This window comes from Neolamprologus brichardi, chromosome 4, assembly GCF_056152115.1.
Source record: "Neolamprologus brichardi isolate AB-2024 chromosome 4, ASM5615211v1, whole genome shotgun sequence".
Taxonomy (NCBI): domain Eukaryota; kingdom Metazoa; phylum Chordata; class Actinopteri; order Cichliformes; family Cichlidae; genus Neolamprologus; species Neolamprologus brichardi.
In genome coordinates, this window is record NC_142107.1 from 21,042,188 (window position 1) to 21,065,571 (window position 23,384).

At 43.7% G+C, this 23,384-nt stretch overlaps 1 protein-coding gene across 3 annotated transcripts in view; it reads left to right on the top strand.

The window, feature by feature from the left end:
• lrrc4ba (leucine rich repeat containing 4Ba) overlaps positions 1-19,772 on the top strand; it is a 53,149-nt gene extending 33,377 nt beyond the window's left edge. For all 3 annotated transcript variants that reach the window (XM_035913050.2, XM_006803048.2, XM_006803049.2), the window contains exons 2-3: positions 3,770-4,308; positions 13,893-19,772. In XM_035913050.2, coding sequence (XP_035768943.2) covers positions 4,063-4,308; positions 13,893-15,839 — 2,193 coding nt within the window. In that variant the 5' untranslated portion in view covers positions 3,770-4,062 and the 3' untranslated portion in view covers positions 15,840-19,772. The remainder of the gene's footprint in view (positions 1-3,769; positions 4,309-13,892) is intronic.
• Positions 19,773-23,384: the final 3,612 nt, after the last annotated feature.

The following is a 23,384-nucleotide window of genomic DNA, read 5'->3' on the forward strand; positions in this document are numbered from 1 at the left end:
AGTGCAGCGTTTACCCCCGCCACTGGACACTGCAGTGTGCCACACAGGGGGGGAAGAGGGGGGGGAGAGGGGTGGAGGCCCAGGAAATATGTAGTAGTAGGGTAGAGGAGGAGAAGGAGAGGGCGGAGGGGAGGTGTGAGGCAGCTGGGAAGGGAGGGGGGATGAATGTGAAAGAGTTTGCAAAGAGGAAGAGAGTGTTCCCACTTTTAGAGAATGAGATGGGAGATAGGAGGAAGAAGATATCAGGGGAGATAGAGAGAGGAAGAGGAGAGTGGAGATAAGGAGGGAGGGTTACAGTTAGAGACTATTGTAACATGTGGAAAGTGACAGCGGTGAGGCAGAATACAATCAACCAGCCTCTAACCAGCTGTCAGCTTCAAGCAGCCTCATTCTCCTCGATGGACCCAACATCTGAGCTAGCATCTTAACCTCAGCCCCAGCTCTCCCCCTCGCGCTCTTTCTTTCCCCCCCTTTTTGCACCTTTCCACTCTGCTCTGATGCCGTCTACCTGAAATAGCTCTGGCACTTAAATCTCACCAAAAGGAGAGGGGGAAAAAAAGGTAGCTGGAAATTAAAATACGTAGAAAGGTGAGAGCTGGTCCAGAAATAGCACTGCGAGTTCCTCTTCATCCATCGGCCGATGACGAGCAGCTGCAGACGAGTGGGACTGTTGCTTCCGCTGCCACCGCCAGTGCCCTGTTCTTTCTGACCAGAGACACCGCCGCCACTGCTGCTGATATGATTTGTCATCGTGTCCTTGTGTGTGTTTTAATGTCATTGAACTTGAGCACACGCATTATTGATCAATCTCGGCCCAGCCAGTCCAAGCCTGCCTCTCCTCCCACTCCCCTGGCACTCAGGAGAAACCTCCCTCTCTGTCCCTCCATCTCTTCCTCTACATCTCCACCTGTTTCAAATTCATCCCTCTGTATTGTCTTTTGCCTCCATCTCTCCTTCGCTCTGTTTTATATGCGTCTCTGTGTTGTCATTCCCCTCCCTCCATCTCTGTCTGCTTTATATTCATCTCTCTATTGAGCCTTCCTCCCTTCTCTCCTCTCTCTCTTTCTCCCTCTCTTGGTGAGTGAGAGATGATTAATATTAATGTCTCTTCTTTTCTTCCTCCCTATTTTCCCTCTTCCACTTTTTTATCTTCTCTTTTTTTTAACAACTCATCTCTTTTCTGCTCTTCCCACTATTTATACTTCTCTCTGGGTCTTTATCCCTCATCATCCCTTTCACTCACCCTTCCCTCCATCTGTCTCCGTCTCGATCTCTTTCTTCCTTTCTGTCTCTCTTTCTCCGGCCCTCTCTCTGCAGCTGTTCAGTATTCATCTATTACTGTAGTGTTGATAATTCCCTTCTCTGCCTGCAGCCATACAGTCATCTATCAGATTAATAATCCTCCTCTCCTTCTCATTCTCTGCTCCCCCCCAACATCTCCTTTCTTACTGTGCCAAGTGAGGATGCTCAGCGTGTCAAATGAGTTTGCGTGTCAAAGTCCCATCATTACAACTATCATCATTAATATCTAAGATTGCTGGATGCCCTTATTTAAGGTTATTCAGGTTCTAAACAGCTTGCAAGGGGGGGGGATACAGAGGCGCTCTGCATCTCTGACTTGAACGGCCGCATTTAAGTCCCACCTCTGTGTCTGTGCTACTGCAACAACAACAACAAAAGCGCTTACTGATTTCAGTTTGTTTTCAAGGCCTGGATAACTTTAATTAAAGGTGGTAAGTGTTCATGTTCAAACATCAATATATCATTGTCGTATTATTTGTTATACCTTGGAATAATTAGTGCTAACAAATGAGACCACAGCAGAGATGACTGGAAGGCTCTATCTCACACTTGTGGTGTTATTAATGCTTCTCAGAATTAAGACCAAATGTCCCAGAAACCCCACCGCTCCCTGTCACGGAGTAGATCTTGTTTTTCATTCTTTCTGACGTCTACCTTTGCAAACCAAAGACTTTATATAAAAGATGGACGGAGATGACCATTTTAGAAAACATGCAACTGTTTTAACTAAAAAAAGAAAGAAATTGAGGCGTCTGAACGTGACTTTACAAACCATTTGTTAATTGTTGTTGTTCTGACAGCACTGAGCAGCTCCTTCAGTGGGAGACTGCGGCACCCACGGTGGGACGGAAAGATTTCGCAGGTCTTTCCTCCCCACTGCTGTCAGACTCCACAACAAAGACTTTAACTGATCAAACACACACATCCACAAACGTGCAATAACACTAATGTGCAATAATCTTTTCTGGCATCATTGTATTTATACTCAGTTGTATATGAGCATTTGTATTCTATTTTTATCTTATTGTATATTTTATTCTACTGTATATAGTATTTTATTTTATTCTATTCTGTACAGTTGTGTACTGTATTTATTCTTATTGTATTCTAATTTTTGCTTCATAACTTTTGCACTGTCCACTTCCTGCTGTGACAAAACAAATTTCCCACGTGTGGGACTAATAAAGGTTATCTTATCTTATCTTATCTTATCTTATCTTATCTTATCTTATCTTATCTTATCTTATCTTATCTTATTGTCGCTGTGTTTATCTTCGACCTACCAAACAATTGACAATTTTTGTACCCACTGAAACTACCATTTCTGAAGCAATGTAAAAGCCTTCTAAATACTTCTAAATATGCTATCATGTAGTTTATGTTTTGTCCTGTAAGTTGTTTGAGGGTCTTTTTCCACTCAACCCAAACTGGTCAGTACATAAGGGTGTCCTTCTCTGACCCACATACTGCTAGAGATTTCATCCTGTTAAAAGGGAGTTCTTCTTCACCACCGTTGCCACGTCTTTGAGGTTTTCTTTCTTTTTCCTTAAATAAAAATGATTTTGGTTCAACTACTCCTTTTCAGATGTCTACATAAAGGTGAGCTTAGTTTTACACAGTGAAGAGTTCTGACCCATGTCGAGCTGACAACATGTGTGCATTTCTTCACAAGTGTAACTTTAAGTTGCACAAAATGATCCATGTCGTTGTCTTTCGAGGCTTTAATATTTTCAGCGCTGTATTGCATCAAATCAACAAAACTCATTTTCCTGAATTACATTTCAGGCAAGTGACATTTGTCACCCAAACACGGTAATTCAGTAAATATTCAGCATTCAACAGTTGTCGTGTTTATTTGGCGACAGATCTCATTCGTTTAAACATGAAACAAGTGCACAAAGATCACTTCTTCTCTGAGCGTTCTTCTAACTAAACTTTTGAGCGGTTGAAATCTGCACAGGAAAACCTCAAAAGCAAAACTGCACCGTTTCCATGCTGTTTCGGTACGATTTTGTGTGACACTGCTTATCTGTTTACAGCGGTCATGCCAATGTTTCGAGAACTAATTTCTTTCTGATTTATTGATTTACAAAATGCAATCCTTTAAAGACCAAAATACCTGATCGTCCCACTTCACGTTGTTTGTTTCCGTATCTCCACACCTCCACCTCGTAACATTAATTACAGAATCAGCTTCCATCTGCCCTGTGTGTAAGGATTTGATTTCTGACAAAATGTCTGCTCAGGGATTATGTGGGATTTGATATGAGCAGTGACACAGAAGTTCTAATGCTTCTGAAAGATTTTTTGACAATCCCTCCCATGATAAGCTATATCGTAGCTGCCTTCCCATTATTTGTTCTCTTCATTGTCTATTGGTAAAAACACAAAATGTAGTCTGTGTACTGTCTTTAATATCTGCTCTCTCTCTTCTTCTCTTTGTCTCTCTCTCTTTTGTTCTTCACAGTGACTCCTGGGTTCTTCTCACTTCACAAAAAAGCCTCACTCGAATCCCCCGACAGCACCAGAAAAAAAGGGAATAACATCTGTTTATCTGCATATTTCTATGTTCAAAAAACAAGAGGGAAAAACACAGAGCTCGACGGAGGACACGAAACATCTCAGAGCATGCGGAATTAGAAAGAACAAATTGCCACTGGAGGACCAAAGGGAAAGGAAACCTTTTCTAACAGATCCACCAGTGTGGAGTCACCTCACCTGTACCTTCGGATTAAAGAGCAGGGTCATGTCCCAGTTGCCATGCGCATCGCCACGCTGACCTGCCTTCCCGGCCCCTCCCCCTTCCTCTTTCTATTGGCCCAGCTGCTGCTGCGGCTCCTCCTCCCTGGGCCGGAGTTAGTGGGAGCCGCCTCCACCTGCCCCTCCCTCTGCACCTGCTCCAACCAGGCCAGCCGAGTCATCTGCACCAGGCAAAACCTGGAGGAGGTGCCAGAAAGCATATCAGTCAACACGCGATACCTCAACCTGCAGGAGAACTCAATACAGGTAAATAATGGTGGACGGAGGTCGAATCATTTCAGTCTGCATTGCAGAGCTGAGCATGACTAATGTTTTTATTCACTGATGTTAGTGTTGGGAAGTTTATATTTGTCACACTTACATTTTTCAGATCATTAAACCAATTTTAAAATTAGACAAAGAGTAAATACAAGACGCAGTTTTAAAATTATGATTTCATTTATTAAGAGAAAAAACTATCCAACCCCACCTGGGCCTATATGAAAAAGCAATTGCTCCCTAAAATTAATAACTGGTTGTGTCCTTTTGGCAGCAAGAACTGCAGTCAAGTGTTTCTTTCATCAATGTAGAAGAATTTTGACTCGCTCTTCTTTGCAGAATTGTTTCATTTCTGCTACATTGGAGAGTTGTAGAGCATGAAAAGCCTGTTTAAGGTCAAGCCAAAGTATCTCAGTTAGATTTAAGTCCAGACTCTGACTAATCCACTCCAAAAACTACATTTTTATTTTGAGCTATCCAGAGGTGTTTGTCGGTGTGTTTCGGTGCGTTTTATTGTCCTACATAACCCAAGTGGATTTTCGGTAGAGGCTAGAATTCATGGTTCCATCAATTGCAACAAGTTTTTCAGGTCCTGAAGCAGCCAAGCAGCCTCAGACCATCACATTACCATCACCGTGTTTGAATGTTGCTATGACGCTCTTTTCATGTGATGCTGTGTTAGTTTAATCCCAGATGAAATAGGACTATGGGCAGAAATCTGTGCAAACAGAGGTGATCCAGTAATGCTGCACTAATGAATTAGACTAACTATTCACTTTAGCTAAAGTTATTAAGTTAGCTAAAGAGTTGGGATGCTGTGTAAGACATAAATAAAGCTAAAATACAAAGGTTTGGACACTGTTTTGCATGTTTCCCTACTGTAGGGGTCTCTGCAAGCAGTCAATCATATTTGTTTGTCAAAGCTGAATCCAGGGCAAACTACGCTAAATTAGCGTTTTTAGCTAGCAGCTACAATAAGCATAAAAGTTACTGTACGGCTATCATTTGTTAACATGACGCTTGTTCTTATACATGTAATACATTTATTACCAACCTGAGAGTTTATCCGCTGGTCATTCGACATGACGAATGACTTCTGAAGTCTTAATTCAGCTCAAGATGCTGTAGATTCCCGTCAGTAACACTTTCGGTCCGCTAGTAAAACGTAGTTCTATTAATCTGCGCTTGAACCGGAACCGGATGTAAGTTCCAAAAAACTGAATTTTGGAACTGAAATTGAATGGTGAGAAGTGAAACTGAAATTATTCGAGAGCTGAATTTTTAAAGGATAAAATGCAGTTTCAAAGCAAGTCAATTCATTTTCAAAATATAAAATTCAATTTCAATTTAGTGACGATCATTTTCAAACCATAAATTCAATTTCAAATTAGACTAATTCAAATTCAGTTTTCAAAAGCATTTATTCAAGTTACAATTCAGATTCAATCTGAGCAATTCAAATTCAAATTTAACTTATTCAAATTCAGTTTCTGATGGCACAGATTTCTGCCCATACAGGACTCAAACCTTCCAAAAAGTTTAACTTTTGTCTCATTTGTCTGCAGAATGGAGATGAGCCTTTGTGTTCTGTTTGGTCAGCAGTGGTTTTCAGCTTGGAACTCTCCTATTGATGTCATTTTTGCCCAGCCTCTTTCTTCTTGTTTAATAAATAACCTTAACTGAGACTAGTAAGGCCTGCATTTCTTTAGATGTTGCTCTGAGTTCTTCTGTCTCCTGGAGTAATTTTAGTAGGTCACTCACTCCTGAGAGGGTTCCCCACTGTTCCAGGTTTTCTCCATTTGTGGATAATGGCTCTCACTCTGGTTCATGTCAATGGCTTCGTTTCTCACCTGTCCCTGAGTTTCTTTAGATCGTGACAGATCGTGTTGTTTTATGAGATCTTTTAGCCTGCTTCATTTTGTCGGACAAATCCTTTTTTTTAAGTGTTTAAGAGCAGGTGTGGAAGAAATCAGGCCTGGATGTGTCTAAGGAAACTGAACTCCAGAAAAATGTGTTGACCTGAGCCAGCTAGGGTTGGGTAGCTTTTATAGTCAAATGAAATAATTGAAATAATAATTAAAAACCTGCATTTTCTATATTGCTTTTGTCCAATAATAAAATGTGTTTGGTGACCTGAAACAGTAGCAAATATGGAGGGAAAATAAGAAATAAGAAAAGGGGCAAACACGTTTTCATAGCCCTGTACATGTGCACTCAAAGGCAGGCGTGTGAGCTAAACAATAGTTTATAAGTTGTTCCTTTGCAAATATTTTAATTGCTAAGTATGTTATGATGGATGAACAGTAGGATTTCACAATACTGGATATTTAGTAGTTCGTACCAGTGGCTTGTTTGTACTAGTTTGTACTAGTTCCAAATTTCTTGCAAAATTGGAAGATTTCCTCCTTGGTCTGCAAAGCAGGATAGATAAGGATAAATCAGGATAAATCATCACTTTCTTATCAATGAGTTATGACAGAGCAATTGCAACAGCTACACTGGTCGCCTTCTCCCACATAGGGATTTTGAGGTGCCACGGGAATTCTTCTGTGTTTCACATGACCCGCTCGAACAAGGGTGCTCATATGACCCCTGTGTTAAAGTCGCTGCACTGGCTACCAATCAGATTCAGGTTCCATTTTAAAATTCTAGTTTTAACTTTTAGAGCATTACAGAGACAGGCACCCCCCTACATTGCTGATCTGATTCATACACACACCCCCACTCATAACCTGAGGTCAGCAAACCAAAATCTTTTAGTGGTCCCCCACACTCGTTTTAAAACCCAAGGGGACCGATCTTTCCAAGCTGTTGCACCCAGATTGTGGAATGCACTTCCCCTATTTCTACGGGGTTTGGACTCAGTGGAGACCTTCAAAAAGCAGCTAAAGACATTTTTATTTCAAAAAGCTTTTAATTAGACCAGGGTTTTCATGGTGTATTTTATGACTGTATTATGATTTTACCTTGTAAAGCACTTTGTGACATATGTCTGTGAAAGGTGCTATATAAATAAACTTTACTTACTTACTTACTTACATGGTTTTTTAACAGGGCTCCTTCTTTAGCATATATGGGTAGACTAGAACACTTGTAGCTACATGCCTCCGCTTTCACTTCTCAAAAGAATTGCAGTACCTAGAAAAGTACCTGCTCATGGGAGCCACAGCAGATAGATTCAAATTTTTGATCTGGAACAGATTTTACTCCCAGACTTTCCAAATTTTACTTGTCTTGGGAGGGCTGTGCCAGGGAATGGAGAAATGGTTGGGATTGGCTTAAAAAGAGCACTAGCTTTTAATTCCCTGAGGCTGGGTTTCTGTCTCCTGCCAGTCTGGAACCCAGTATCCTTCAGATGTAAAGGGGAATGTGTTAACCACTACAACAAGGAACTAATATGCTACCTGTAGTAGTTATAGTGCTATAAAAAACGACAACAATTAAAAAAAAAGTCTTTCTTTTGTTGTTGTTATGAATCTCAGTTACCAAAAGGTATCATGTATTAGTAATCAGCTGCTTCTCAAAGGACTCTCACATCCCCCAACTGGTACTGATTGTTCTGCTTCGGTTACCTTTGGGTGGCAGCAGAGGAAGCGGTTCACTATCTGTTGCAGGTTGTAGATTGAATACAGTTCAGCTCAAGAACAAGGACTACCACGGCAATCTGCAGTCCAAGAACGAGCTATTGGAGTCTATCAGAGTGAGAGAAGAAGGATTCACGCAGCTAAACTATATAGTAGATCTTCACAATAGTGATCCAGTCACCTAGCCAGTAAGCTAATGGGGAAACACAAAAGGGGGAGGGCTGGAGCTAGCTGGCTAACAATGACTGGATTTTCCAAATAAGAGTGAAGGGATGTCCAATAACATATACCAATAATAATATACTGCAGATGATGTTGTTCTCTGAGATTAATAAAAAAAGATGCTAAAATGATTCACCAAAATATACTAACCGACTCGCCCAAGTAAAGTCTGTGTGTGGGAAACTCTGGAATATGACACAAATATTCACACACAAACTGCTAAAAAGAAAAGCATACAATACATGCCGTTTATTTCTGTAAGCATCATAAGCTGCATCATGATGCATGATGTAATTTCTGAAGGTGCTGACTGCCAGTCATTTTTCCTATAACACTAATTGATTGGAGGTCATGGTTCATTCTCTTTTCTACAATCAATGCACAGAGAAAACACTCATTCTGTCATTTGAAATACGCCACATTTTCAGCATTTCTTTTCAGCAAATAACCTATTGACACTTCTCTACAAACTCATTTATTTCTGTTATTATGAAAGGAGATATTTGCATAGTCAGTGATATAGCACAGTCGCATCTTGTATAGCAGATTGAGGATTTTCACATCACAATGCACACATCTAAAAATCAACACATACACAGACACCAGCACACTTATGTGTCTTTAACACTGGTGTTTGCATTTGTTGCCCGCTATCAGAGCGAACATTTGCGTTTGCAGTTGTGGATGTTAGGATTAACTTGTTGATACAGGTTCTCTCTTGGAAACTTTATTTCTAAGAAAAGACAAGAAAGTAAACGGCTATAATGGTAGAAAAAAGCACTTAAGCCTCTAGTGAACTGAGGGAATATTTTATGAATTGAAAGCAAGGCAGATTTCCATGACACAGAGCTGCCTTTTGTATGCATTACCAATTTATCTCGAGTCCCTAGACAGCATTTGTGGCTTTACAGCTGCAGGGGAAGATCATTTAACCACAGACCATCGATACAAAGCACATGAATCTCTAAATTTATAAACCGAGTGGGTTGATTTTAGTCTTTGCTGCAGCATTTGATGTAGCTGGATCCATCCTCGTGTTCCTGACAGTGCCTTGTTCTTTTGTGGTTTTAAATTCATTTCCACAACATTTTATCTCCTCTAATGAAAAGCAACGAGTATCCTAAACGTTGTTAAAATTGTCCAGTGCATCTCTTATATTGTCAAATTGCTCTGTACATTGGACCGAGCAGCCTGATATTCTCTATTCCTCGGAGAAAACATCTTATTAAACTTTATGTGACGTTAACGGAGCAGAAATGGGACATCACGCCACTTGATTTGGTACGTGAGGCTTTAAGAGATGCTGTTAACATGAAAGGGGAGAAAAAGATAAGGAAATAAGAAGAGTATTTGTTGCGTTTTGTTTTTAGCCTACAAAATTTGGATTCGGCTTGTTGTATCCTGCAGCCCCACTTGAAATGATTAAAAATCTAAAAATGTTTTAACACCTGAAGGCATCCTAGATTCTCTGGCTTATTTTTTCCTTCACTGAGTACCCTCAGAGTAAAGCCTTGACAGCTCCCACCCCCTCTTAACATCCTCACCCCTCCCTTTTCGCCCCCTCCCTCCTTTTGCCTATCAACTCCCCTCTTCCTCTCCCCCCGCTCCTGCTCTACATACAGAAGAAGCAATGGCCTGACTCCAGGAGCCTCTGTGTGCCTCACTGAGGGCTTTGGCTGCACATATCTCAAACAGTCAGAGATTTAAGGGGCTTTTAGTCGCGCTCACTAAACTGTGTGTCTTTGACTTCACGCCAAATGAGCTCCAGTTGGACCACACCAATGCTACTGTGCTCTGTCCAGGGCCCGTAGCACCCATAGAGTTCAGATTCATGTCCTCCTGCAGACAAAATCATCTCCTTTTGTTTGTCACACCAAATTTATTAAAAATGTATTAATTTAATTTCATAGTTCCTTTGTGGTTTGTCGTGACACTTTATGCGAATACTGTAGTCCAACACTGATAATCAGCTTATTAGCAAGGGATTATAATGTGTCAGTAGCAAGCCCCCTGAGTCTCACGGTAACAACGGTGTGAAAAGCACTTTTGTGTCTGCAGCAAGCGCTGAAATATGGCCAGGGTTAAGACAGGGTTGGGTTTACAGTAAATTTACCACAGTGCTTTTAGATTTAATGAAAAGTCAAGAGTTTAACTGCTTTTTGTCATGTGATATATTGTCGAATGAAGCATGAAACTACTAATTAAAAGTGACCATTTTTTTTGCCATTTTTCATCAGTACAAGTTGAGCTGTGCTGTAGTCATAATGTGTGATCAAATTCCTAAAACTTTACTTTGGTCACTGGGTGTATTTGACCCCAACTTAAATGTCAAAAACTGTCCTTTTAGAAGCAAGTCTTGCAATTCCATAGCCGTCCAATTGGCAATTATTTTCTAAATGAATGGGAAACAGAGCAATTGTGAAACTACATCTGCAGAATCCATCCACTGTTCCATCAATCCATCTTTTCTACAGCTTAACCAGGTCTGGGTCCTGCAGGCAGCAGTCTAAGCAGACATGACCAGACCTTCCTCTCTCCAGCCAATTTAAAAGGATGCTCCTGAACGCTTCCTAGTTGAGGGTTTGGAGGCATTTCCTAGTGGGAGAAGATCCTGGGGGAAACCCATGGCAAGCTGGGGAGATTATGTCTCTCAGCTGGTTTTGGAACGCCTCAGTATCTTCCTTAAATTGTTGGTGAATAGGGAGAGAAATTTCTTGGCTAATATAGAGTCACTAGTTAAATCAGATCTTTTGAAGCTTAAAAAGTCTGATATTTTTGCCCAGGATAAAGCTTTAAAAGCTTATACTGCCTCCATGCAATGTGACGTACCTCCAACTATCTCCATGGGAGTCCCTGCCTCCTTTTACTGACAATAGTCTGACATAGGAGGGTCGTCAGGTGATGCAGCTCACCTGGGCATTTCAGGCTTTAAAAGCTGGTTCGCTGGGCATGAAGTACATTTGATGTTTGTTGCTTTAGTTTCAATAAACTAGCTCTTGTGCAGATTCACTCGTTGTCACATACTTTGGGTGAGTCTACTGAATTATGGCTTCACAATGATACCTTTACAAAGACAGCAGGTGCAGCTTCACAGCTTACCCTATCAGGAACCTCTAGTATGTGAACACATTTGGCTCATATGTTCGTTGGTGTTGGCTGTTGATTGAGTGTTTGAGGACGTGGGTGGGGCATCCACCATCTTTTCAGTCCAGAATTGTCCTAAAGATTCGTATTCTCAGTGGGTGTTAGCCAAAGTTGTTGACTTAAGCTTTATTGTATCCCTGCTATTTACAACATCTGATTGTAAATCAGAGCACTCAGTGTAACTCCATTACTCAAATGCATATTGTTTTAAGAGAAAGTCTAACGTGGAGGCCAGGGAAAACCTTAATTTGATCATGTTTATCTCCATAGTCAGAGGGAGTCAGTCTCAAATGCAGACAGCAGCAGGAATCACTGAGGGTCAGCAGTTATCAGTGTTAGCAGAAAAATACATTTTTATTTAAATGTATGGCTTCTTTACTTAAACATACATTTAGCCTGTAAGTCATTCATTAGCAATGTTTTTTGTTTTTGTTTTGTTTTGCTTTGTGTGTTTGTTTTCGCACTGATTTGTAACATTACAAAAACTAGACCGTCTCCAAATTCCAAAGATTATTTGCTAAGAACAGATTAACATAATTTAATTACATGTTGGAAACAGATTAACACATAAGAATAACAGAATGCAGAATTAAAGAAGACATTTGTGTTTCAGGGAAGAAAATATTCTTTGGCCACTCAGCCGTCGCAATAGGATTTTCTCCGTTTTTGGAACATCCAGCGAAGGGGCCCGATTACGTTTTTTATTGTTGTCTGGAAAATATATATCGTTACATACTGTTGGTGGATCCTGATGTTATACGGAGAAAAATTTCAAGTAATGAGGTCAAAATAAGTACTAAGTAATAAGTAATTCCTGTGAGCCCAAAGCTCTGAATGTTCAGGCTCAGGCAGGTTTTTTTCTACTCTAGGCTCTGCATGATGTCACTGAGAGTGGATATCACTGATGGATACATACATACCATCAACCACTCACTTTCCTCATGTGAAATCAAACACATTGTTCCAGTCTTGCCATCCATCCATCCATCCATCCATCCATCCATCCATCCATCCTTTTCAGCGTATCCAATTCAGGATCGTGGGGTGACCAGAGACTATTCAAGCTACAATGGGGGACAGATCACCAATCTGTCACGGGAATTTATCTGTCTATTTAATCTGAAAAATTCTGCATCTCTCCCTCTGACTTGTCAGTGCCATTGCTCCCCTGCATTGCTGCTGGCTCTTATAACCCCTCCACCTTCTCTGATTCTACCTGTAGGCTCAGGGGGAGAGCTTTATTCACTGCTCACCTGATTCTCTGTGTATCATATTTGCAGGAACAAGCCTAGACATCCAACTTTTAATGTATTCTGCAACTATATAAACCAGTCACTTTCAATGTGTAATACAGCCATCTCAGACTCATCCCTCTGACCATGGGAACAGAGGTCCAGCCCACCTGTTTTTGAGAACAAGCAAATCAGAAGAGATTTAGTTTAAAGGGAGAGCGCTAAAATGAGCTTTTAACTTTTAACTATCAGTGCATTCTGACAAAATCCAAGGATAACAATGTGCAGGTGGGAATGAGGAGCCCGTTCTCACTCCCGAGGCGTAACATGCCGACGTTTTGTCACGTCCCGGGGCGTTCCTGAGGAACGCAAAAGGAGACCTTCGGCGTTCATGGTACGCGGCGGGTTATGGGCGAAATCCAGTGCAATGACGCTCCCGCGGTAATAGACGTTCCAGCCCTGTATTCCAGCCCTAAACCTAACCTTATCCCTAGCCCTAACTATAACCTTTTTCCTGAGGTGAACCAGGACTTTAATGATGTTAAATAGCATGTTTCTAAGTGATTAGAAGAAAAAGAGCGAACATGTGTAGATTGAGTCCATATGGTTCTCATATTTCCTCATTTTTCCGAGGTCGTCATTTAGGAACGTGGTGGGTAGCCGAAAACGTAATATGTTGACGATTTGTCACCTAGCGTAAAATGTTACGCTTTGGGAGTGAGAACGTGTTGGAATGAGCATAACAGGCTGCAAGTAATCTAAAAGACCTTAAAATAACCACAAGAGAAGAAACCAGAGCTGCTATCACACTTAGTTGCTGCGTGCTTGCGTTTTGTTTTGTTTTTGTTTTTTCTATTTTGTCTCACTGTGTCCTTTCTGCCATTGTCATGTGTAAAATAATGAGATATTATTTGGTTAAATGGCTGTTTGGTAATGTTTGACAATCATTTAAAATCTTCTCTGTATAAAAATATTAATTTTAATAGTTGTAAAATGAAAACACTGACACATTACAGTAATCTTGATTAATGTGCATTGTCCCTAAAAGGAAAAAAAAACAAACAATAAACAATGTCAGTGTTAGTGCTGCATGTCTGCTAAAGGTTTTATATCATTTGGTATTCTTTAATAAATAAAAAAGCAAATTAAACATTTAGGGAAGCTGTTATTGATCTTCATTCTTATTGAGAACTAATGCATGACAGCCAAATTAACATTTTAAAAGTGTATTTGGTTTGTTGTTATGAGAGGTGTAATCGAGTTTGTTTTAAATAGCTGCTGTAAAACACAGCTTCCTTTTTTTCATTTTGTTCAGATACCTTTCTTTCAGTAAGCTTCATTAATAATCCTACATGTTTTGCAGTAACTTTATCGTTACTTGTCCTTCCAGGTTATCAAGTCGGACACATTCAAGCACTTGAGGCACCTTGAAATCCTCCAGCTGTCCAAGAATCAGATACGTCAGATTGAAGTTGGAGCATTCAATGGCCTGCCCAACCTCAACACGCTGGAGCTTTTTGACAACCGCCTCACGCTGGTGCCATCACATGCCTTTGAGTACCTCAGCAAGCTGCGGGAGCTGTGGCTGCGCAACAACCCCATCGAGACTCTGCCAGGCTATGCCTTCCACCGTGTGCCCTCGCTACGTCGCCTGGACCTGGGTGAGCTCAAGAAGTTGGATTTCATCTCAGACGCAGCTTTTGTTGGCCTCATCAATCTGCGGTACCTAAACTTGGGCATGTGTGGGCTGAAAGACATTCCCAAACTAACAGCTCTCGTGCGCTTGGAAGAGCTGGAGCTGTCAGGAAATAGGCTGGAGATCATCCGTCCCGGCTCCTTTCAAGGCTTGGTCTCTCTTCGCAAGCTGTGGCTAATGCACTCACAGGTTTCCGTCATTGAGCGCAATGCCTTTGATGACCTGAAAAACCTGGAAGAGCTCAACTTATCCCATAATTCCCTCCACTCCTTGCCCCACGATCTCTTCACACCCCTTCACCAGCTAGAGAGGGTACACCTTAACCACAACCCCTGGGTGTGCAACTGCGATGTGCTTTGGCTTAGTTGGTGGTTAAAAGAGACGGTGCCGAGCAACACCACCTGCTGCGCTCGTTGCCATGCTCCACCGTTCTTAAAAGGCAAATACATTGGAGAGCTTGACCAAAGCCACTTCACCTGCTATGCGCCCGTCATTGTGGAGCCACCTACAGACCTCAATGTCACCGAGGGTATGGCTGCCGAGCTGAAGTGTCGAACGAGCACATCCACAACATCCGTCAACTGGATCACCCCTAATGGCACTCTCATGACCCACGGCTCCTACCGCGTGCGGATATCAGTCCTGCACGATGGCACGCTCAACTTCACCAATGTAACCCTGCGAGACACGGGCCAGTACACCTGCATGGTGACTAACGCTGCTGGCAATACCACTGCAACCGCTGTCCTCAACGTTACTGCTGCTGACGTTAGTGTCAATTACACCTATTTTACAACAGTTACTGTGGAAACTGTGGATACCGTAGGAGGTAATGATTATGCGTTGGTTGCCATCAATGAGACCTTCATCCGTGTTCCACCTGGCCCCACGCCCTCTGATTTGTGGCCAGACGGTGTCGCTACCACAGACTCCTCTCTGCCTATCAGCTGGTCCTCCTCCTCTCCCCGCGCCACTCGACCCACCTTCACTGAGCCCATCACAGACGCTACCTTAATGGATGATGTGATGAAGACCACCAAGATCATCATCGGCTGCTTCGTAGCCATAACCTTCATGGCAGCCGTGATGCTGGTGGTGTTCTACAAGCTTAGGAAGCAGCACCAGCTGCACAAACATCACGGCCCTGCACGTGCCATCGAGATCATCAACGTGGAGGATGAGCTCGGCGCTGGGGCCAGTGGTCGGGGCAGCGGCATCTCAGGCGGAGCCACCGTGACACAGAGCGGAAGCAGTGGAATTGGAGGTACCCAGAGCCTCAGGCTGCACCACCCAGAGATAGTCAACCTGCCCAACCTGGCTCGATCGGAGCACCTCAACCACTACTACAAAACTCATCACTTCAACAACAACATGATGGGCCTGGGCATGGGCACAGGATCTGTGGGCCTCAACAACAATAACAACCCCTCACCATGCTCTCAGTCACAGAACATATCCTGTTCCCAGATTCCAACCTCCACTGGAGGGGGAACACCGGCAGGTGGCACCCTGCCCTCCCCGGTGCCCCTTCCTCAACTGGGTCTCCACAGTTCTCTGAAAGGCCTGATGGGGAAAGGCCAGAACGAGCCACTACTTTTTAAGAGTGGCTCCAAGGAAAATGTGCAAGAGACTCAAATCTGAGTGAAAGTGAGGGTAGAAGTATGAGGTAAGAGGAAAGGGATGCTGGATAGTGACAGTGATATAGAAAGTACGCGAATATTTGAACTGACTGTAGCCTATACCGTCCTCGTGGACGGGTTTCAGAAAAAAAAGATGAAATTTCTCGTAGTTGCTGCTTTGTATTGTCAATCTTGGCAGGTAGAAGCAGATAGGAAGACTGAAGGAGACAGTACTGCATCTGATCAGTCCCACGAATAGCATCTGAACATAATTTTACACTAAGTCAGACACCAACACATGGAACGATCGCCACAAAAATCACCCGCTATAGTCTTTGCCAAAGTCCAAGATCAAGCCAACTCTTTTCACCCAGTGGACAGCTATGAACAACAGCCTGTATGTTTTTTACAGATAGCTTCGTATATTTCCAGACACACTCAGTGTATATATTTAGAGGGAGACATAATATTGGCTACTGAACATGTTTTCAGATTAGTGTTTGGCAGAGACTCCGAATAACAAACAATGATTTGGGTGAGCAGTGCTGTCCCAGGTTTCCAGGAAGCACTAAAATACAGAGCAGAGCGGCGATACTGTTCAGAACACACGTATCAGACGAATACTTTGCAGGGAGAGAAAACAACAGCAATTGTTTTTTCCGAGTGGTTTCACTTCTCTCTCACTTTCTCACTTTTTTTCCCTTTCACACTTTACTGGCTACTGTCTTCTTTGAGGGAGGAAAGCAACAGAGTGGGCTATCACGGGAGAAGAGAAACCCCCGTGGCGTGAAGGACAAAGAGCGATGTGTTAAAAAAAAAAGGACTAAAGTACATATTATATATACCGTAAATATATTTTCATTCAAAGAAGTAAATTATAAAGAATCTTTATCAAGCTTCTGACTAAAAACTACGACGTCTGAAGAATATATTAAAAAGAAAAACACACACAGTTGTTTTAGTGCCCCCCACCCCACTGCCCTCCCCGCCTCCCCCCTTACTACTTCCCTCAACTTGGAACAAAATGGCCACTCTGACTGTGCCGCATAAGGACACGTGGGAGAGTGGGGGAGAAAAAAAACAACAAAAAAAAAAAAGCAAAACAGACAAAGTGTTTGAGTGAATTTATTTTGGTCTTGACTTTTTTGTAGCCACAGAGCGTGTTTTCCCCTCTCCTGTCGCGTTCACATAAACAGGGTCACCGGAGAAGGGACGTGTTTATGCTCTACTGCGAAAATACGACAACGGCTCTCCATCGTTTGGTACAGCTACAACCTAGCGGGAGTGTTAATAATAATAATCGGAACGGTAATAATGATAACAAGGTTTAGCTTTATTTGTCATAATGAACGTTTAATGATTAGCACATGAAATGACACAAAATGTTGCACATGCTGATTTAGCATGCTCTACAGACGTCTCCAGATTTGATTTCCGCCTATCGTTTGAGATTTATCCAAGAGATTATGTTATCATTATTAGCATTCACGCGACTATTATTATTACTACTTGTGCCTACAAATAACTGAAAAGTACTTTTTTTCATTTGTATATGACGCTGAAGTTGTTTATGACTGATCCCGTTGGACTTCGGCTAATGAACAGCGGCGGGACGGCGTGCCACTACTCCACATGCATCAGCGGGAAATAACTCGGCCCCCTCTAAATGGCTTCCTCAGTCCAGTTCTCACCAACTCCTCCAACTGTCTCGAGCAGTAAGGAACCCTCATGTTTGTCACTAAAGGACAGGACACGAACCTTTGACGAAGACTGCATCTTTGCAGAGGATTATCTCGCAACTGTATCTCAGTGTTATCGTGTGTGAGTGGATTTCATGGCAGCAGGGAACTACTAAACGGACGACAGGCATTGCCAAGCGTTTCTAAAGGTAAGCGACGCTCGTTCAGTGAAGAGGAAGGAAGTGACGTGCAGTACGGGAAACAGAGATGGGGGGAATTTTTTTCTAAAGAAAAAGTACAATTAAATGAAAAAAAATATAGAACCTTATAGATCTCTTTTAAAAAAAAAAAAGGAAACAAAACTATTATGATAAGTGTTTTTCATTTTGGGTTTTTATCTAGTTTGATTTTTTTTTTTGTTTTATTTTTAAATCAAGTGTTATCTTTATTGTAATATTGTTATTGTTATTATAATTAGCTAATTACACTGGTTATAATTATGAGAGATGTTCTGTTAGCAGAGGTCACTTTTAAAATTAAAAAAAAACTGGCACATAAAACGGCAGTGGAAGTCTGTGAAATTTGGTGGCTATATATTTTTTTTTCCTCCTTTATGTTACAATCAACTTTAATTGTAGTATCACTGTTTGTGTCCCTTTGGCTCTTCTTCAGATGAGACATAGCGAATGTGAAATGGTCAGCACTGGGTCCTTTTATTTTCTGCACAGGGGGACAGGAAAGGCCCTGCTCCGGTTTACAAGCTCAATCACACTCGCTCTGTACTTTTCGTGAATGTCATCACCATCGCAGTGCTCGGAGTGCGATTGCGCTATGTCAACACCTCGTTGCCATGACTACACCCTCAGACTAATGCGCCAAACGCCGTCGGCGTCGGCTCCTCGCGAGGCAGCCGGTCGCCCTCCCCCTCCGCTGTCCGTCTCGTTCCTTTCGAGGTGCCATATCTCGACGAGCCGGCCAGTGTTCCTTCGGTGGTAGCAAATCAACCTGAGCATTGTGCCCATGTCCTCGCATAAAACTCCCTCCACCCTCCAACCCTCAGCATCTTGCCATCAGGTTTCCCTGGCAACTGTTGCTGCTGCGACAGCCCTTATCACAGCGTCTTGATTTGGGTTTCGAATGCTAAACAGACGAGAGCAGAGGGTATAGAGCTCCTCTTCCTTTTTTTCCATGCCAAGTAATTCACCCCGGTAATGTTCCTCGTTAATGTGTTTGATTTGTTTACACCAGCAACTATACTTCTCACGCCGCTGACTTTCTCTTAGTGAATCATACGATTTACACGCCACTCTCCCCTATGTGTTTCATTTGCATAGGCCACCACACATTTATGCACCCAGCACTTGTGATTAACACTCATACCCTGCATCTCTCATTAACATATTCCTTCCCAAGCACAAGGGATCCATATTCTGCTCACAAGTTATTTACATATTCATCTGCCTCTGTGTGTGCAAATAACAGTGAAATTATCATGTGGGCATGCTGGTGGGTAAGAGTGGTGTGTGTGTGTGCGCGCGTCAGGTTTGTGGCTGAAAGCAAGGACTGTTACAAAAGCTATTTCCCCCTAATTCTTCAAATACTGCGTGCCCTGCCTATCGCCCGTGGTAGCTCGCCACTTTGGAAAGCGCCGCGTAGCCCCTATAGCTCCTGTGAAGTGGCACAAACCAGAGGCCATGTTATTGAGGCTCAGCGTTAGAGAGAGAGCAGCGGTTGAGCTGGAGACACACAGTCACAGTGCTGCAGTGTCTGAGTCACAGAGCACTGAACACACTCCCAACAATCTAATGGAAATGCTGTGTTTACTGTGCAGGAAGGGACCCGCTCATTCACCCGTTCGGGGAAATAGGTGAAAAACACCAGAGTGTGTGCGCGTGTGAGTCCGAGCTTGAGTGCGTTTAGTGCGTGTGCAGCTCTGGATTATAAAACGCCCGTTGCGCTGTTGTATAAGGCAAGGAAATCAGGACATTTGAAGCGGTACTCTGTTTATGGCGAGAGATGTTACACCATTGTTGATGCGGCGCTGCTCGGTGTGTGCGCTCCTGCACAGGTGCGTGCGTGCTCAGGTGGGCTTTTGCTAGCTCGGTTGTGTAAAGAGGGGAAGAGGGAGGAGGGGCGGTCAGACCTCCATTTTAAATCCCCAGTTTAAACCAGCTCTGTCTGTCTCCCTTTGCTTCAGGCAACTTTTCTGATCCTCTCACTGACACTTAAAGTAAAAATACATTTTTTTTATTTATTTTTTTGCGTAAGCAGCCCCCCCACCCCCTCTCTGTCTCTCTTTCTCTGCATACTAGGAGTGATGAGACGTCCTCTCGATCGAGGCGACCTCCTCTTTCACCAAATCCTCATCGTCTTTTTAGCTCCCTGTCAAGCTCGGGGTCAAGGGTCAAGATGAGCAGCGATTTATGTTTACCTCACACTTTTAGCCAGCTAATGAAGGTTAGCGTTTTTGGATTGTGCCATTTATTTTTATTGTTTCGCCCTGGCTCAGGGAAACGCCTGTTGGCGAAGCTTAAGTGATTTTTAATGTGCATTTTCAGTGGCTGTTTTGTGGTTAATCACCTTGACGGCGATGTGACTAGTCATAACAGTAATGCTGCACATGAAGTGATTTTTGGGCGGCTCGCTTGCGGTGGGTGAGGTTTGCGTAGTTGCAGATGGGAGGACACTGGTTTGAAAACAGGGCCTGAACCCGAGGGCAGCCCCGCACACATGTTAACCTCAGCACTACAAGCCCCGTGTGAGCACCACGCTGCCTCATTTCTTTTTATCACCCTCCCCCTTTAAAAATAGCAGAGAAGTGACAGCCGAACTCAATGCATTATTGATACACAGGGTGTCAATGATGCATGTGCAGTCACCAGTGCTAATTTTCTCCACATTGCAGAGGCCAGAAGCATCAAACGGGTCGTAATTTATATGCATCGTTATAGCTATTATTTTTCACACGGCCATCGAGACGGTCCACGGGAGCCAAATGTTGCAGCTTGTCTCCTCACATGATGAGTGCTGCGATTCTAATAAGTGCAGCAGCGTTTTGTGTGGCACTGTGTCACCGAGCCAGCCCCCCCCCACGCCGTTCCACTCCACCGTCCCGACAGCAGCAGCCCTGTCTCGCTATGCTGGCTTTATCGCCGTCACGCTGGTCTAAGGCCGATTTGATGGCACCAGTTTTCAGATGCCCGGGTCACTGTGTTCAGTCACATTATGAGAGAACTGAGGAACTTTTTTTGTCACTGCGATGCTCTTTTTCCTGCCAGAGCTCGAGATGAGATGTGCAAAGACATTTTTCTGTGTCATCACTGTGAAAACCCTGCTCTGCAGCCACTTTTCAAACCTGACCGTGCACTTGGTTATACGTTTAAGAACCACGTGCGCACACGCACATCAGCCCTCTTGACACTGACTGAAGGAGTGATTTATTGATTGAGGTGCAGCTTTCTTAAACAATTTGCAGCTGAGTGCGGCGAAGGTTAATGCAAACCTCTGAACTGCTGCCATCACGCTTCAGTCCACACGTGTGTGTTTTACATCCTGTGAAGGTGTCCTTAATTTGAGAGCGACTGGGACATTAGCGCATGGCTTATTTCCTTGTTGCCTTGGAAACAATGGCACCGGGCGCAAGATGATGTCCATTTTGGCCGTCTTGTGAGCTTCGAGCTGTGCGGAGTCAGAGAGGGCTGTCACAGTGTGTGGGCCGTGACGTGAGAGTGATGAGTGGTGTTTCATCCCGGGTGACTATCTCCTCTGTGTCACTCAGCTGTGGGTCAGAGGGCCGCTGAGCTGCAGCTCAGAGGAAAACTGAGAAAAATCCACAGAGTTGCTGTGAATAGCAAAATGGGACACGCTCACAGCCCATGTAATTGTAAAGTACCGATTAATGGGAATCATAAAGCCGGAGCACTGCTTAACACAGAGCTTCTCATGAATGCTTCATAAAGGAGAATATCAGTGTTGTCGTGTGAAAACCTTCCAACTGCAGTTTCGAACATCAGTGGAGTGATTATATTTTAGTATTTGTTCTTAGGCCGTTTTGGAAGTGAAACCTTTTCAGAACTCCACAAAAGAGGCCCGTTCTTTCTTAGATCCTGAAAAGCTGACATTTGGGGCTGTGCAAGGTTTTCATCTGACAGCGACCATATTGCACTTTCAAATGCAGATTTGTGTTTCGAGAACAATCTGGGATGTTGCGGCTCGTGTTGGGATTTGGAAACTTCCGGAGAGACTTCGTGCCCTTGAGCGCTGTGGAAAACTCCCCTCCTGTTTTGTGATGAGCGCCGACTCGGGGACTCGTGTTGTGGCCTGAACAAGCTCGTAACTATTAAAGGATGTGCTGACCTAGCAGCTGTGCTCCTCTCAGCGGACATGCTTACAGTTAAGTTTCCGAACGCATATTCCCTGCTATCCACAGCAGTCTAGCTTCCAGATTTACTGTTTCTGGGAGCCTTGGCTCGGCATCATTTTCGCACTCTGGTGTGTGTGTGTGTGTGATGTTTGTTTGAAGCTGGGCAGGGGCCACGGAGCACATTTCAACGCTTTGAAGTGGAAATTCAAGTCCGGTTGGAGCACCTTATGAGGGGCAGGGAGGAGATAGCAACAGCTATATGTATGTAGGCTGGTGGTTTGATAATGGAGTTGTCTAACCGCTTATCTGTCTACTGAGGCAACAGAGCCCCCAGAGGACATGAGGTCAAACCCTCACTGGATGTCAACTCAGTGTCAAGTCAGACGGCGTCTGGTCTCGGAGAGGTGAAACTAGAGTAGAAATCAGCACTGACCCAGTTAAGGCTTCCCCGGCTGAGCTTTGAATCAGACCTGGTTCATCCTCTCAAGTTTAGAAAAAGCCGAAGCGGTTGTAAACAGTCATCAATATGAAATAAACTTTTACTGGAGATATTGATTTTTCTTTACCCTTTTTTTGTCTCCACCCCCTCATGTCAGCCAGCGAGGCATGCTGCTTCTCTCATTGGTGCTGATTTATTTATCCGGTCTGGCCCTTAGTACCCTCATTTCATGTCTGCTCTCATTTCTGCTCGCAGTCTATGTGACACCAACCTTTCAAGTTATATTTTTAACCCCGACGCTCGAGAACGGCTACGAGCGACGTCCGACGGGGCACCGCGGCGGCCTCGATCGCGCTCAAGCTGCGGCGTTTTCCGCGCGTCCCGTCATGCCAGTGCCACATTCGCTAGAGCCTGCTCGCCACGCAACAGCTTCTGTCGCCTCTGGCTTCCCCACCCTCTGAGCCCAAAGGAAACAGAGTGACGAGGGAGGACAGAGCAGACAGAAATAGAGGAAGCGAAAGGAGAGATAGACTGCAAAGGGACGAGGATGACAGGAGGAATGAAAGCTGACAATGAGAGACATCCTGTCACTCCATATCTGTACGGTTTTTTTTTCACTCTACATGTGCGAGTGTGTCTGCATGCGTGTGCGCCAGTGTAAGGCTCCAGCTCAGTGTGCGCTCGTGTAATAGCCGCATGAGTGGCATAAGTATGCATATTTATGCATACGTCCGAGTGGGCTGCGTGCGTGCTCGTGTGCACTCGAGTGCGCGCGGTATCCGTGTTTGTGTAATTGTGTGCGGCGGAGATAAAGACATGAAGGAGGAAGGGCCGCCGCGGTGCTTATATGTCACCCAGCGCCAGAGGGGAAATGACTCCTTTCTGTCCCCGACCCAAGGGAGGCAGAGGAGGAGCATGGCTGACTTCTCCTGCTTCTCTGCCTTTTTCTCACCCTCTCCTTAAGAAATGTAGCTAAAGCCTCAGTCACAGCCTCTCCCCCCTCTCTCTCCCTCTGAGTCACACACACACACTCGCATGCTTGCTTGCTCACAGGAGTACGTCTTACATTATCCCCCCTTTCTTCCC